The sequence below is a fragment of the Pteropus alecto genome, unplaced genomic scaffold (genome assembly GCF_000325575.1).
Source record: "Pteropus alecto unplaced genomic scaffold, ASM32557v1 scaffold778, whole genome shotgun sequence".
Lineage (NCBI taxonomy): Eukaryota > Metazoa > Chordata > Mammalia > Chiroptera > Pteropodidae > Pteropus > Pteropus alecto.
The window spans coordinates 834,355-852,009 of record NW_006441062.1 but is presented as its reverse complement, the minus strand read 5'-3'; the positions used below and the strand labels follow the sequence as shown (position 1 = coordinate 852,009).

At 33.9% G+C, this 17,655-nt stretch overlaps 1 protein-coding gene and 1 pseudogene across 1 annotated transcript in view; one reads left to right on the top strand and one right to left on the bottom strand.

Annotated features, from left to right (window-relative positions):
• KIF21A (kinesin family member 21A) overlaps positions 1-17,655 on the bottom strand; it is a 132,189-nt gene that overhangs the window by 54,380 nt on the left and 60,154 nt on the right. The window contains 9 exon segments of the mRNA XM_015594359.2: positions 917-980; positions 1,329-1,518; positions 1,934-2,129; positions 4,042-4,157; positions 6,011-6,178; positions 6,845-6,979; positions 7,938-8,087; positions 9,447-9,629; positions 9,760-9,982. Coding sequence (XP_015449845.1) covers positions 917-980; positions 1,329-1,518; positions 1,934-2,129; positions 4,042-4,157; positions 6,011-6,178; positions 6,845-6,979; positions 7,938-8,087; positions 9,447-9,629; positions 9,760-9,982 — 1,425 coding nt within the window.
• LOC112484900 lies at positions 7,395-7,513 on the top strand (annotated as a pseudogene).

Sequence of the window (17,655 nt, the reverse complement as noted above, 5' to 3'; positions counted from 1 at the left end):
AGAGAACACAAATATAAGATGGAGAAGTGTTAGGGTAGCTGTGAAAGATGATCTCCCACTTGGTTATTTTCTGCAAATGGGTAGCAGAAATGAGATCTGAGCTACTTAGATGCTCCCTATGGAGCTGACTTGTAGTTCTACTTTAAGAGAAAGTAGCTGAGACATCAGGGCAAACCATGGGACCTAAAAATACTTTAGAAATTCTTAGTGGACCTGACCTTCCCTCCAACCCTAGTTTGCCCTGTCCAGGCTTAGTGGTCCCTTCTACATTCCCACACTGGGCGATGGCATTCGTTTTACCAATTTCCGTCCTTCCATTTACATGTGTCTATTTATATAAGTTGCCCCACCTAGAGTGTGAACTCTTTGTTTATGTCACACTTTCTCAGCCCATGGCATAGTGCTTGGCGTATAGTAAGCATTCACTGTATGCGTATGCAATGTGAATGATGAATGAGCCTCTGTATGTACGAGAGGCAGGCAAATTGGTAGGGATGCAATGATTCACACATAAGAAACAGCTAGAGGAGTAGAAGGGAACAGAAGTAATGGGAGATTTGAAAAATTAGAGACAACTTATTGATGTCAACCATTCCCAAATGGTGAGGGAAGAGATACAGAAAGGGAAGGCACCAAAGGGAACCATCAGCATCAGTTATGCCTGTCCTGTATCTCTCACTGAGGGGTATAACAACGAGAGTAGGTGGATAATATGGGAAGATAATACGAGAAGTGAGGGAAGGAAAGTTATTTGGAATGTGACATTAGGAAAGTACCTATTCCCTTAAAATTAACCTGACCAAAAGGCTGAAATATCACCATGAATAGTCACTAAATAATCAACCCAATAAACAGCAATATTACTAAACTGCAAAACCCAAAACATGCATTATTTATTACAGAACATGAACTGTACCTGAGATCTTCAATTTCTTTAATATAACTGTGAATCATATTACTAATCTCCTCATTCCCTTCACCTACAAGATAAAACATGAAATTAAGAATTTTTCTTAAAACTTCAACAAAACAGAATGGGAGAAAAACCAAAGTTATGAAAACAAAACAATAATGCCAAACACAATTCATACAGCAAATTTCCTACCCTTAATTACTTGAGCAGATAATACGATAACATGACAAAGCAAAGGGCACATTTTGTTTCTGTAAGAATGGACTATTTATAAATTAAGCATTTAGCTTAAAATCACAGATTGCATACACAGATTGACATTTCCACTTCATATATTCCAGGTAATTAATGAACACAATGAATGTTCCTGCCCTCCAGAAGTTAATCACTCCCTCATCCCACCCTACACGCTTACCTGCTCTGGCAAGAACCTGGTTGGCCTGATCGCTAACCAGCTGTGTGATTCTGGTCCTTAACACATCAACTGTCTCTTGCATGGCTTTAATTCTTACTCGCAGGTTATTATTTTCAGTCTGTAGCATAGCATTCTCATGAAACATGTCATTGATGCTTTCAACACCTTCCTCATCAATTATTCTTTTACCCTAGAAAAAGAAGATATTTCCCTGGTGTTTGAGGAGCCTTAAATACACAAGAGATTTGTTTAAGAATATTACAGGACCATGCAGTTCTACACGCAAGAGCCCTTTTGTTTTTAAAAGCCTCAAGGCAAAAAGAGATCCTTTTCCCTCACTACATACATCCCTTTGTGGTACATTTGTCACTAAAGTCATTGATTGGGTAGGAAGCCTCTTGAAACAGGAGGTTGGTAAGGTTGATAGACTAAGGATTAGTACAGGCTACGCACAAGGAAAACTAGAGGATTCTGCCTTCAAAAGAGAAAAGGCCATTCTCATGACAGACAAGCTATTCCAGAGACATACATTGCAAGTTATCATAAAAAGGCATCATTGCATTCACAAGAGTACCACAAAAACAAAGTCCAACCCATTAGCTTACTGTTTTGTACTCCATGAGCTCCATTTGAAGTCGTGTGATCTCACTGCGAAGTGCATTGATTTGCTGACTAGCTCTGTCCTGATTGACCATCACCTTGTTCTTGATATTTCTAGCTCGATTGGCATATTTCAGGGTATTTAAAGTTTCCATAAAATCTCTGTCTGAAGGGCTGACACATGCTATCATGATGGTTTGGCTGAAAAGTGCAAAGAATAATTAGGTTTACAGATAAGATCAAATAAAACAGTGAAGTCATCATTTTTAAATTCTTGTCCTTTGAATAACATCTTCTCTTCAAGATACCAAAACATCAATATTACTAATTTAAAAATAAAATCAAATTTAAAAGTTCCCATGCTGTAAGACTATCCTTAAGAAAAAAGATTTTGTTTACATAGGAAAAATTTATATTATCCTTTTCTGACCCATAATATCTTGAAAAAGTACAAGTGCATATATTTCTCACTCTTTTACAAAAAATTTTGAGGCAATGCACATAGAATAATTCTAAAATTTAATCTACCTATAATATGACAAATTCAAATTCAAAAATCATTTCTTTCATTATCTACTTAATATTTCAGGACTTTTCTAGTTTTTATTTAATCACTTGTATCCTGATTTTTATTGTCAGCAAAAAATTCTGCACAAAATCCTACCACCTGAACAAGAAGAGTACTTACTATATCCATGTATTTTATAATAAAAAACATCATTTGTGATCAAGTGGTCAAAGTTCCAGAATTTCTGGCCAGATTACACAGGAAAAATGGGAAACATTACTTTATAGTGATGATGAATTGTTTTATCAACCAAAGAATAGGATAGTGAAAAGCTTAGTATGTCCCAACTATTATGTCTGTCAATGAAACAGACAAGGAAATTCAAGTCTCACAGTGCAAATATCTTAAACTGCTTACAAGGCAAGCAAACTTTCATGAGTATTCAAGTATTCAAAAGTACCGAAACTTGGCAAGGGGTGGACATTTAGCAAACTAAAAAATTTATATTTGGCTTAAAAAGGAAAAATTTTTGTCCTGTCATAAGACCTAGATTGATACTGAAGGTCAGAGTGAAAACAGAGAAGAAATATGCAACAACGAAAGCAATATTGAGTCCATACATGGGATATGCTAGAAGAGAGATGAATTAAGACAATGCAAATATTACAATAAAAAGAAGAAATATAAAAAATATGCTGTTGAATTATATAAAATAAAACTTGATTTCTAAATCCATTCTTCAATATCAAACCTAAATAGATTTAATATTATATTGAATAATATTCAAAAAAGAAAGTCTACAAGTTTAATTACTGGATCATTTTACAACATCTAATAATCTTTTCAGTAAACATGATGTTAGACTATTGAAAACACTGTAAAATAGATTCTGGTAACCATAATGGAATAAACAAAAATGTAATGGTCGTCTGTAACTTATTGAATTGTGCTATGATTGAATTTAAATGTCATATTTGTTTCTACTTGTAAAGCCAACATGTTGATGTTTATAAAAAGGAATGCATTACAAAAGAATGTGTTTAGATGATGAAACACCGGAATAATTCGAAGTATGGAAAAGGAGGAGTATCAGTGATACTGGCAAAGTTTCTCTATTTTCATTCAACTGACATTTAAAAAAAGTTTTTCTACATGTAAAAAAATGTTTAATTTTTAGGAGACTTTGTAAAAAAATATTAAATATACTTAAATTACTTTGTGTTTATTTAGAAGACAGCATTTATTTTTCAACCAAATTTTATTAGGCATATGCTATGTGCCAAGTGCTTAAGTGGAAACTATGATAAAGTAAAAAGAGCCCATGCTATGGACTTCACTTACAAGCTAAGTGACTTTGAACAAATTACTTAACTTCTCTGGATTTCAATTTCCTTATCTGTAAGATAGGAACAATAACACCTACTTCAAGAGATGTTATAAGGATAATGGGAAATAACAACATACAAAAGGACTCACATTTTACATACTTAATAATTATTAGTTCCTCATCCTTATAATAAACAGTTTTTATAAAGCACTTTACAAACTTAAAAGATAATGAATAAAAGAAATTCAGGAATATGGAGGATAATCACTTATGCATACCTATTACCCCCGAGGGAATCCTGCAGTAATCTTGTCAGTTTAGAATCTCTGTAGGGGACATGGGTGGCCCTCTTGCTCTTGTCTCCCAATGCACTTATTACATTGCCAAGTGCCAACTAAAAGAGAGAGAGAGAGAAGTGATAAAAATTCACTAACTATAATACTTTTACATAACAAAAGCTTATAGAGGATGATATGGAGACAGGACAGAATTGAAAACATTTGGGTTTGTTTCTTTTTTATATATTTATATTTTGAAGTGTGAAGTAAACCTCAAAGTTTTCTATATTAGCTACTAAAAACTGACACAAAATGTGACTGAAAACTGACTCAAAACAGTACAATTCATATATTCATAATTCATAAATACTTAAACTCCTATTCAGAGATTTTCTTTGAAAATAGAAATGATTGACAACATTTAATCATCCCTAGAATTATCAGAGCATCAGGTTGTGTCCCCAGAAAATTGTCAATTCATGTTGCAAATTGTTCTCCTCAACTCAATGAAGAAATAAAATGCTTAGGTAGTTTAACAGTTTCATAAAAATTTATTGTTGGAATATAAACTCCCTTATGAGAAAACAAAATTTCCTTTAACCAAAATAAAAATATCAGTATGATTTCTCTGAAGAAGATATTCCTAATATAAGTACAACTGTCATTAGAAATCCAATGAATTTCTGTGCTAAGCATCCAATAATGAAAAAACTAAGTCAAACTACAGAGCTCTTTTGTCCTGCCACCCCTACTGTTCTTTTTACAGTCACCAAACTAGTACCTACAGCATAAGCATTATCCTAAATGTTAGCCACATACTCCTTCAGTAATGCAAACATCTATAACCATGTCTTTGTTAGGGTCCATGGATCACATAGAGAGTGGTATCAGTAGCACATTGTGTCTTTGTCACTCTTTTCCAGAGTCAACAGTTTTGACCAACCACTGGTCACACTGAAGCATGTCTGAACATGCTTCAGTAATCTAAATAGGAAAACAGACCAATGGCTTTTGTCTTTTCCTAACAGCACAAATGTAAATATCACCATGAATTTAACTCCTAAGATATTCAGAACAATACACATAGTCCAGGATCCAGGTCACCTCCTTTAACACAAAATGCAACCACATGGTGGGAGCATCAAGTTGGGTATTGGAGTTGGGTCATCTGGCTCTTGCTAATCAGCCTCAGTTGTTAATTCCCCCACCGAAGGGTTGCAATCAATCGTACAGGAGCAAATACTGGGCAATGATAAAATAGGAGCATATGACTGGAGACCCCAGCTCTAGGATGACAGGGAGGAAAATACACTCCCTGATGTTTAGGGATGTCATTACTGTTATGCAGAAACAAATGTCCAATTTGATAATGAAGTCAATAAGAAGAAAAGATTTATTACCCAAAAATTTACTCTATAACATTTTCTTCCATACAACAGAAGCTTGATGCTAACAAATACAAGGTGTTTTCCAATCAAAAACACCACTAGGTGGAACGGTATTAAAGTTAATTCTTAATATAATCTAGAAGAGTTCTCTTTGAAACATTCAACTAAAATAACATTGATTATAATTCCCAAAATAAACTGTCATAAAATTTAAGCAAAAAAAAGCTACTTTGAAAGTCGTCTCATGAAATAATTAACATAAAATGTTGATTTTGACAAAATATTTTTAAAAGTGGAATTTTTAAAATCATTACTACTATATATTATTTTCTGCACATATTATAAAATTTAATCCAACTAAACTTACAAACATGAAGAAAATTTGCAATACATAAGAATAAAAAATTGTGTAATATGAGGAGATCGAAATTCAATGCACTACGCCTAAGTTTACAAGTTTACTGTAACTCATTTCTCAGCTTAGTTCATGAAGGATTTCTAATGCAGAATTATGTGTCACAGAAGAGAAAAAGACAATAGAAAATCTCTGACATGTGCTCAGCGCAAAGGCTTAGTCTTACAAGTCCACAGTTGATGGAAATGCCTTCTTTTGCCCTCTCGCCTGTGGCCCCAGTACGCTTTAGTCGTTCTGATCCTGCCAGATCAACAAAATGGAACTTTGCAGTCAGAGTTTCAAATTCACTCATCTGTGATGATTCAGAGATCACCTTATTATCAGTCGCATTTTCCTGCAATTGAGGAAAATAATTGAAAATATTTTATTTATGTGACATTAAATATCCTCCGACACTATTTTCCCCTCATTATATGTTATTAAATATATATCTCTCCCATTGTTTTATAAACTATATAAATGTCTAACCAATGTACTGCATACTTGAAACTAATAGAGAAATTAATAAATAAAATAAAATACGACTTTTACATTAAAAATAGTTAAATAAATAACTATATAAATAAATAAAATCTCTCCCCACATAGGCATGTGGCCAAATAAACATAAATGCAAAAATGCCTGCTGGCAATTGGAAGCTTAGACAAATTAGAAAGAAGCTTGTGGTCAGAACCCAGCTGCTATCAACTGAGGTTTTGCTTATGTTGATGAAGGGACACCTGTAACATACAGTTTTCAAAAACAAAGGGTCTCAGGTGACTACATCCATCACCATATGGCCACAGGTTGCTTTCTAGTTGCTGCAGACACATATCCAATTTTTTATTTCAAAATCTTATATGATTGTCCAGCTGCAGCTTAAAGAGGATCAAATACATCTCATTAAGAACAGGAATGATAAAACAAACTAAAATGGTTCGAATGTACCCTTTTCCTGTGATTTATGTGATTTTAGGGGAATGAAGCCTGAAAATTTAAGAAATTAGAACTAATAACTCACAGGATCTACTTGAGAACACATTCTGGTTTGACACACATGAATGGTAAAAATGGCATGAGAACGAGAGCTCTGAACATTCATCTGGGTACTGGCTGTGGTCCGGGATAAAGCACCCAGCTTCAAACACTGCATCATCTGGAAAAGGAGAAGGGTTTTATTTGAACAATATTTAAACAAGATACCATACAATCAGCAGTCTGAGTTAATGGTTAAAATCTACCATATTAAGAGCTGTAAAGGATGTAAAATTTCATAATATTTTAGTTACAAACATTTTTTTGAACTGAACTTCTCAGTATAATAAGTGTATTATTTTTTTAAAGGGAGAAAACACTGAGATTCCATTGTTTGCCATTTGCTGACATTTGCAGCTTCCATTCCAAACTGTGAGAGCAGAACACTTTGGAACAAACTGAGCAATAACTTGAATTACTCTTCTGTATCTTCTGTTGAAATATTTTTTGGTAACTTTCCTTAACAGTTTCCCTTTAAGGGTCATGACACAGCAATACATGTGTGACGGCAAAAGGTGCAAAAACATTGTGCTCCTGACTACGGCCGTGCCACCCTGAACAAGCCCGATCTTGTCTGATCTTGGAAGTTAAGTAGGGTAGGGCCTGGTTAGTACTCGGATGGGAGACCACCTAGGAAGACCAGGTGCTGTAGGTAGACCAGGTGCTGTAGGTGTAAAAAATAAAAAAATAAGGAATTGTAAGCTGACAAGGTCCTTTCAATCTGTGAGGTCAACCAAGGGTTGCCTCACCTAAAAAAATAATAATAGTAAATTTTTAAAAAAGCATCGTGGTCCTATCCTTCACCTTCCATCATCGAACCCTTTTTTCTAGTTGTGGAAGAAAACTACAAATATATTGCCTTAGACTTTTTTGATGCTATGATAAATGAACTGACTGTATCATAACTGTGACATTTTTAATTTTAAAAATCCCGATATAAAAAAATATGAGGAAAGAAGACAAGGTTTTTAACTCTATGTTACATTTAAGTATACAAATTTCATATCTTGATCTTAAGTAAACTATCAGCAAAGCTGAATATTAAAGTCAAATATGCTCTATTATAACATAAATGTTACCTCTGATTCTGTATTCACAGTACGTGTTGTGACACCCACAGTATAAATTCCTCCAGTTGAATCTTCATGAATTCTTATATTTGATTTTTTATTTTTTGCATCAATATCACGTGTGGTATCAAATAAGTCAAGGACCTCTTCATTATAGAGCTATCAAAAAAAATTACAAGTTAACATTTAGAAGAAATTGCCTCATGTCTGTAATAACACACATTGCATGTTATCTTTCAAATATATTTTCAAAGTTCTTCAAAATGACATATTTCTTCAAAATAACAGATAAAAATGAATGAGGCAATTATTATTACAAATACAAATAAATGTCAGGTTCATTATAAGAGTAAGAACAGTAAATGACTTAATCATGACTAATGAGTTGAAGACTAGCTAAAATGATCTACTAATCCTTTGCAATAGATAAATATTTATAAATACAAGCAAACTCTAAGAAATATGTAGCAATGTAGACAAATCCTAATTTTAAAGGTTTTAAAAATTATTACTACTTGAGCTAAAAATATATTTCCTATTCCCCTACGACCTTTCCTAATGTGTCTAAAAACTAATACTTGGTGTTTTTGCAAGGTCAGCAATGATATTAGTGTTTCTATATCAATAGTGGCTGAGAAGATCAAGTTAACTCCTTAGCAGAAGCATACACCTATTTTTCTATCAATAAGCTTTAAATTCAAGATGCCTAACCATATTTTGGAGGGTGAAAGGGAAAGTAGAAGAGCTCTTTCTTTTCTTTTAGCACCATTAGTTATTGCTTTTGGTTTTTACTACATTGTGATGTCGATTAAAACCAGCAGTAAAGTAACCAATGTTAATTTGAACTGTTTTCTATTTTGTGGCATATAATGTTGAATAAAATGGTTCATCAATTGCCAAAATGATTAGCTCAAGTGATCCAGACTAGAACACTCTCTGGATCAAGCACCCAGAATTATAACACCACTATCCACCTAACTGCAATATTGCTCATATCTGAGATGTCCTCTTACTGTCATGTGCCTCCCACCAGAGTAGATCGCCTAAAATTAACCCAAACCTGTCCCAATCTTTGGATGCTGCATCAAAACATCTGCCTATCCTTGCAAGAATACCAGTTTCTGCAGCCAGATTAGTGCTATAGCCTCAATCCTATTATTCCTCATGTTCTCCCCCTCCCTGTTGGTCTTAATTGCTGAGTCGCCAGCACTTTGTGAGCCTGCCTATATTACAACAGTAATTATAGGATAAAGAGAATCTGAAATAAACAGTATTAATTGTTTTATTCAATGGACACTGGTCAAGTGTTCATAATCTTAAATGCCAACAAGTAAAGGATACTTATTACGTATTACCCATTCTTACTGCTACCTCTTACCTAATGTTAATTTACTCAAACATTTATTGAGCGCTATGTGCAAAGCACTGCACTAGAAGTCAGAAGCATAAAATCACAAGGTCTATGGTCTTGAGGACAAGAAGATTTAAAGGAAAATAATAACACAATTAGTCTATTACCTCTAAGAATTGCGCATTCACTTTAAAATCTGGAGGAGGAAGTCCACTTGTAATTGCAGTGTGTTTTTTTTCTTCAATACTCTTGAAAAGGTGTTTAACAGCACGGGAAATAATACCCTGTTCTTCCTCAATGATGTTAACATCAAATCCTGTTCCCATTGTGTATGTCTTACCAGCTCCAGTCTGAATAAAAGAACAGGGGAAAATGTATGCTTTCTCTTAATAACATAACCTCAAGCAACAAAAATGAAAGTGCAACTGAATCGATACTTGTGAAAAGTTACAGTTTCTATAAGAACAACTTGGTACTTACTTGTCCATAAGCAAAAACTGTAGCATTGTATCCTTCAAAACAACCTTCAATTAGTTTTTCTATGCATTGAGTATAGATATGCTCTTGCTGGGAGTCAATGTCAAACACATAATCAAAAGTAAAAGCTTTATCTTTTCCTAGGAAGACCTGAGGTTCTCCTGGTGTGACAGATGTACAAATATGGCATCCTTCAATCTTTTCTTTGGCAAGTTGTGGTCTTATTCTGTGAGAAATAATCAGAAAATAAAATAAAATAAATGGAAAAAAAATGAAAGTTCCTGGATAAAATTTTTTTAAAACATTAATATAATCCATTATTGCTCCTTCAGTTGAAACATTTAAATAAATTAAATTATACTGAGTCTATTTCAATATCAGTTTCTTAAGTCTAAAAAATCATAAACAAGAGTAAATTCATGAAATACTTTTGTGGGTGAATACTCTTCCTTAACTCCGTAAGAGGTAAAGACTCAGTTAAATAAATTCTACTACCAAAATGCTATTTGTTGTTATTTTTGTTTTAGTTTTCTTCTCTTTATTTCTAGGAAAGATGATATCCAAAAATGAAAAATTAAGGACATAATATTTATCTTGATACCCTTTACTCACCTTTTTTTTTTCTTTTTGCAAACTCTTTATCAATGGTTTCCAAACTTATTTGACCATATCCTTCTGTCGGCTTAACATTTAAGCACATTTCCACAATATATGTGTATATTATTCATTTATAAATGACATGCATGTATTATATTGATTTGTCATATGATATATACAAGAGCAGAAATTTAAAATAAACTCAAATAGGTCCAATATTTTCTCTCCAAAACCAGTGAATCATCATGTACACCTCCTCTTCTGTTTTCTCTTCCTAATTTCAAGGCCTATTTTTATTTTCAAAGGAGGAAAGTAAATATGGTAAAATGTTGCTAAGAGAACCACCAAAAATCTGGCCCTATTCTATTCACACTTATAAACAGGACCATCTTGCCCACACACATCATGGATTTACTGTACCTAGGTTTTTTAAGAAGTTCTCATTTGCCATGGAGGAGAAACAGTTTCAGGCAGAAAGTAAAGACAACCAGTAATGGAAAATATAAAATGATAAAGACAGAGCAAAGAAGGGATTTTAAAGGATTCTGGTCCCACATTCTTCTTTTGTGAGATACCGAAACTGAAATCTACAGAAGTGGAACCAGTTCATCTTTTTATTAGGGATAAAGTCAAGACTAAGTACAGATCTCCTGAATTTCAACCCCTTCCAGTTCATCAGGATAGAAGGTCAATAGAAGGACAGGAAAAACAATACTAAGAAGGGATTAAATTTCTGCAACCCTGGCTATCTAAAATAGAAATCTATACTACCAAAAAAATGTGTTAAGAAAAGAATATATTTATACAATTTTTTCCTTTCCTCTGTGATAATGGTGTTTTCCTTTTATAAAGTCTTCAACTGCATTTATTGTTTTAATGGAACCCAATAATCAATGTGGAGCTGGCTAAGTACGGTGAAAAGAGCAATGGAGTGGCCATTAGGAGACCCGGGTTCTGTTACTTCTGTCACTCTACAAATATCATGTGGTCTTAGAGCTCCAATTTTCTCACCTATAGACAGAAACTATCATTTCCAAGGCTTCTTTTAAGATCTAACACTATTCAACTGCAGGACAATTTAATATTCAAAAAGGGGGGAAAGAGAAAAATATTTATGTACTATTATACAGATAAAATAATATTATAACAAATAAAACAAAGGGTTTCTTATAAGAACCTATGTCCATGGGACTATAAGAACAGCCCATAGTAGTAGCAGCTTTAGCTTTCTAATTCTACATTTTCTTGATGAGTGGTCTTTCACAAAATTTATTCTCTGCTTTCTAAACTTTTCTCCTATCTCACTTCATCCAGTCATGAGGAGGAAACCATAACAAAATCTCATCCTCATGAGAATCGCTATCCTAACTGTTGCCAAGCCATAAACAGGAGAGTCAATCTCAACTTACTCTCTCTTCCCTATTCCATCTATCTACTCTATCTCCAACAGCCATTAATTATCTCTGAAATAGCTCTTAAGCCCATCACCTTCTTTCTTTCCTCACCAACACCACCTGTATCAAGACCATCATTATTGCAAAAATCTCACTAGTCAGCCTATGTCATATCTTGGCCCCCAATCTGTTCCACACCCTGTAATACATCATATTTATAAAATATGAAGTTGATAAGGTCACTACTTTGCTTTAAACCCTTCAGTATACTTCTAAATCCCTCTGTAGTCTCTCCTCTTGCCATGCTCCCTCTTTGCATTAAAAGATTTTTGAAGGTGATAGTTTATTTTTAACCAGTTTCACTAAGAAACTGCACCCTCTCTAGCTTCTATGTCTTAAAATTTGCTGTTTTCTTTTCCTGAATATTTCTCAATTCCCAACTTCTTTCCAGTATGAACATCTCATGTTTTCAATCTGTTTAGATTTCACTTCTTTAAGAAGCTCTCACTAACTCTTTGCATTCCAACATAAAGTCATATCTGAGCCCAAGCTGTTCTCTTTTCTGAAATCTACCTCATTTACCTCAGGATTCTGCTTTCCCCATGCTTGATAGATAGATAGCTCCACTATGAAGCTTAATGAGTCCCATGCAATCAGCCAGATAAAAATGAATACACTGTCTAAATAAAAATGAGCACTGGGCTACTGTTTGAAATCAGTTCTGCATTAATTTTAAGTAAATGATTATAACTATAGGCTACCTTATTTGGCTATTCAGACCTTTCAATTTCAACAGAACAAAGTGTAGGTGCCATTTGAACTACAGATATGACAGTCAATTTTAGAATGCCAATGTCACTTAGAACTTAATCTCCTGACCTCTATTCATCTGATTATTATTATCCTTGCTAATGATGATGAAGATTGTGTTTGAAGCATGGATGGTAGCAATTCCATCCATTTGCATGGGTGGGGAGAGAGAGTGGCTTTAAAAACCAACGAATGGGTAGAACCCTTTTCTACTCCACCCAGGCATTGGCAGTTTCCCAGCAGATGTAAGAAACCCCCACCTAGGAAGGATAGTCTCCCCACAAGTAGATAATTGGAAGCTGACTATACTTCAAAGGTTAGGAATAGATTCACCTTTTCAATCCTCCTTCAAAAATTAGCATTTTAAACTCTCCAAATCCCTCAATTTCAAAACTATAATTTGAGATTATATATAGACAAAATATACCAACCCTTTTGGGAAAGAGAAGACTGAAAATAGAATCTGACATTTATTACTCTAAATATTTTGAAATGCCTTCTTTCTTAATATTTTTATATAAAAATAACAACATTAAAACAACTAATCCCAACACTAAGAAATAATCAGTGTTAACATTTGGGTTAACACTAAGAAACAATAACAAAGACCTGCAGGCTTTTTAAAAGTATAATCATACAACTGGATATATTTGAAACTGCATAACAATTATGCATAAAACTTATGTCATAAATATTTAGAATAACATAATCTAATATAATGGCAAAATTATAAAGGACAACAACAATGTAGGTTCTATCTATAATATTAATTTGCTAATGGAGACAGGTTTTTTAAAAATATTACGTTGGAAATGAATGTAAGCAGGGTGAGGCTGTTATGGAAAATAGTGACAGTTTTGCTAGAGGATGTGCTTTTTTTCCTGGTATGGAACCTTTTATCTTTTGTCGGCCATTGACCAATGGAGTGAGACTTGAAAGGAAAACCCATGTACAGCCATACAGGGGGGAAAAAATGTAATTTGTTATAACAGTTTGTGAAGATTGAAGGTTTAAAACAGAATATGATACAAGCTGTCAATTATTCAGTCTTAGGATAAAAAGACATGAACAAATGTCTCCATTTTCTACCATTTGAATCTTTTCCTCGGCATACAGCAGCCATTTAACTGCTGCTCTCACACTTTAGTTAATCTGCTCAGATAGAAGGCACCAAGGACTTTTTATCTCCAAAAAAAGTGGAGATAAAATAATCCATTTTAGTCTTCATCCTACCTAATCTCTCTTTAGTATTTGACCTTATTTACAACTTGTAGAGGAGGAACAAACTTTTCCCCTCAACTCTCCTAGGTTCTCCTGGCTGGGGCCCTATAAATTAGCTTGACACACACACACAAAAAAAGATTATCAAAAGAAAAACAAATTGAAGTTTATTAACATGCATATCACACATACACATGGGAATGACTACTCAGTGATAAGTAACTGAGAAGGTGGTTATAACTTAGACTTATATAGCATCTTAACACAAGGAAAAAGAACTTTGAGTTTTGGGGACAGGAAATTGTAGGAACATAAATACATAGAGGAACTAATGGAAGATGAGGGCTTCCATTAGTTCCTCCTCTATTAGTTCCTCTAGGCAAATAGGGTGAAGCCAGAAATATTTTCTTGTAGCTGCTTCCTTTTCATTGCCTTCAGCTCAAAATAATCCTTATGTCAAAGTGGCATATTGTGGGGTGGCATATTCTACCCTTCAAACACTGTACTTCTCAACTCTATCTGCAGTTGGCTTTTGTGATATCTCTTTTTTTACTGATTCTAATTTATGAACCCATCTTTTTCCCATATGCTTCATATACCAATTTGCCTTAAATGTCAGTGTTTCCAAAAAAGATGTCCTAACTAAATTATTTAGCATAGTCTCTAAGATTTTTCTAATCTGGATTCTACCTGTCATTCCATTCTCAAATCTAGTCATATCAAACCACTGATCATTTCTTGATCAATTTACATACTTTCCATTCACCATGCCAATGTACATCCTTGAAATGCTGGCTCTCCATTTCTCTAGATAGAAACCTCTTTGTAATTCTTCAAGACTTAGCTCAAATATCTATCTGTACATACCTTTATAAAGCTTCCCCTCTCCCCGAAGCTTGAATTAATTTATGTAATTTGTACATGATTTTAGAAAAGTAGATAACAAATTCAATTTTTGTTCTCCACTAGTAAAGTACTCTTTGAGGACAGAGAATATATCTTATTCAATCATAAAACAAAGTAATTCAACAAATTTTTCCTGACTGAATCCTATAAACTGCTCTAGTTAAAAGGGAAACACTCCAATACCAGGTATGTGATATTCACAATAATGTAAATTTGCTCCATCACTTACTTCATTACTAGAAACTTGATCTTGAACAATTATTTAACCATTCTCTGTCTCAATTTTCTAATCTATAAGATGAGCAGCCTGGACTTTATATTCCTAAAGTTCTTTCTAACTTCAAATTCTACTTTAATTATTCTTTTAAGAACAGCAAAATCCTGACTTAAAGAAAAAAGACATCAATAAATGATCCTTTTTTTGGTCACACCCTATATCCACTACTAGTTATATCACTTGTTCTTTACTTCTTTATGGTTCTTATTATTCCCTTCAGTTTTTGCAGCAAATGTTGCTGTGGCCACAGGAACAAGGAACTTCATTTATGAAAAATTATCATGGCTCCTTGCAATGGCTATAGGTAGTAAAGATTAGAGATTGTGAGACTGAGACCAGTAAGTTTCCTTAAATTGGTCCCCCTTTTCTGATCTCTGCCTTCATAACAACCATAATTGGTTTTAGTAATTAAGCATATCAAATAAACCAAGAGGACTAGTTTCAGGATGTCCTGGATAGGATGGAAAAATAAGAAGATAAATATATTAGAGGGGAAAATGACATAGTTGCTACCTTTTCAGCTACAGTTTTAGTCATGAAACTCAGCAAAACTGCATTTAAGGTTTAATTCTGCCACATGCTATTAGAAGACAGAATCCACCATGAGAACTGAGCATCCCTGTACATTCTGGCTGGGTATGCCAAGAATGCAAGACCTTGACTGCTGTTTTCATGGATCATTTCTCAAGGTTACATTTGCAGCAAGCAAACTTTAGGGATAATGCCTTCCACCTGACAAAGAGCTGACCTTTCTTCCGCTTTCTATAAAACCAGTGAATTCCCAAGCTCAGTATTTCTCCATATTCCACCTGTACTACCTCCATTGGATTGGGGGGCAAAAAGGAGAGAGGGAAGCAGTTCAAATCAACATGAAGTTCATGATGCTTATTGTACTGTAAGTAATAAAAATCCTTTGTCTATAACTCAAGAGTCTTGTGTCTTCTGCCACTACACATGAAACAGTAACAAGCTAGCATGCTATCTCATAAATAGGGAAAAGTTTCAGGCTCTGCACAGGTCTTCACACATACGAACTGTGACCTTTGGCAAGTCACTCTCTTTGTCTCAGTTTCTTCATCTATAAAATGGTAATATTATTACTGCGACGTCCACATCACAGCATCTTGAACAAATAAGAAAATATGTAGCAATAAAAGCCTATGTGGGTATAAAGTGTTGTTGTCGTTGTTGTTATTGTTACGGTGCCCCTTGAAAATTCTCTAAGTCAGTAGCTTCATAAGGCACCTTAATATCTTAAACCAATTTGAGCCTTCCAACATGTTAAATAATGCATAATTTACTCTTTCGCTCTCCAAACTATTGCCATATTTTAAAACACACCCTTTGGATGCCCTGAGTCTTTAGAACAATTAAATGTAAAACATGTCAGGAATAGAAGTGTAATACAACAGTGAACATTGTTATTTGGATATATGTGTTCATATATATACAAATATACATACATATATTGCTATGCAAAGATAATCAAGCTGAATGATATTACACCTCCATTTGCAATGAAAGTCATCATCCCACAGTTAGCTCTTTTATAGTAAAAATAATAAATCGTCATTCATCCTGCTATACTTTGGCATTAGAGAAGCCAAATGAGAATTTTTATTCTTTTAACACTATTATTGTTTTTACTATCTCCATATAGCCAGTAAAGAAATTTCATTCAGAAAGGAAAAGAAACAAGTTCCTGAGTAACAGATTCTTCTAAAAAGGGAAATTAAATTTTTATAGTACAATTTGTCCTTATACTGATTTAAATTTGATTAAATGCTAGTGACTAGAATGTTGGCAAATGATTAATCAATGATTCGCAATTCCTCAAGAGATGCTGACTTATGGAAAATAAATAATTGCATGCATTATAATTTATAATCTCCTAGGACTTGTGCAGTCACCCATATTTTTTTCCTGAATTAGAAAAGTAACACTAACACCATTCATTAACCTAAATCCAAGGAGGTTGAGAGTCAAACCTTTATATTTAAACATATGTAGTTTTGTAGTACTCCCAGGCTTTCTGGTACACTCTCACCTCTCCTATCCTTATTCCCCATCTTATTAAAAGCATCACAAGGGATAAGCCTTTTTGCTAATTAATTTGTCAAGTCATTTTTATTTTTCCCCACAAAGAGAAGAGAAATAACACACAAAATATCTTGCTTTTTACTGTTGGCATTGTTAATTTCTTGTTGTGTTAGAAAACACTGTTGTCCTTAACTATGATTTCATAAATGTAACAAATTTTTCCATTACCTAAATGTCTTTGTAAACCATCTCTTTTTAAGTTATTCTGATCTCATCCCCATGTTCTCCAGTTTACTCAATAATCTGACCTGATTCCCACTTTGTGTGGCCCTTTTGCTTACAGCTATCTGTAACTAGCCCACTTGGCACATTATCAACACCTTTATTCTTCCTACAGGACACCAATAAATCTGTCCCCTGTAAAGATCCTTTGCCTTTCTTTATCTTTTTTGTCATTATTTTGGATGATCATTATACTCAATGTTACTGCCTAGTGTTCAATTTAATATCTTAATGTTAATTATGTCTTACTAGTTTCCTCTCTTTCATTTCTTAAAAAATAGGACAGTCACCGTTTTGTCACCACAACTGAGCCAGTAGGGTTTCAAGTCCCTTTTTGATCCTCCCCTAGTTAATTCCAGTTAGTAGACACAC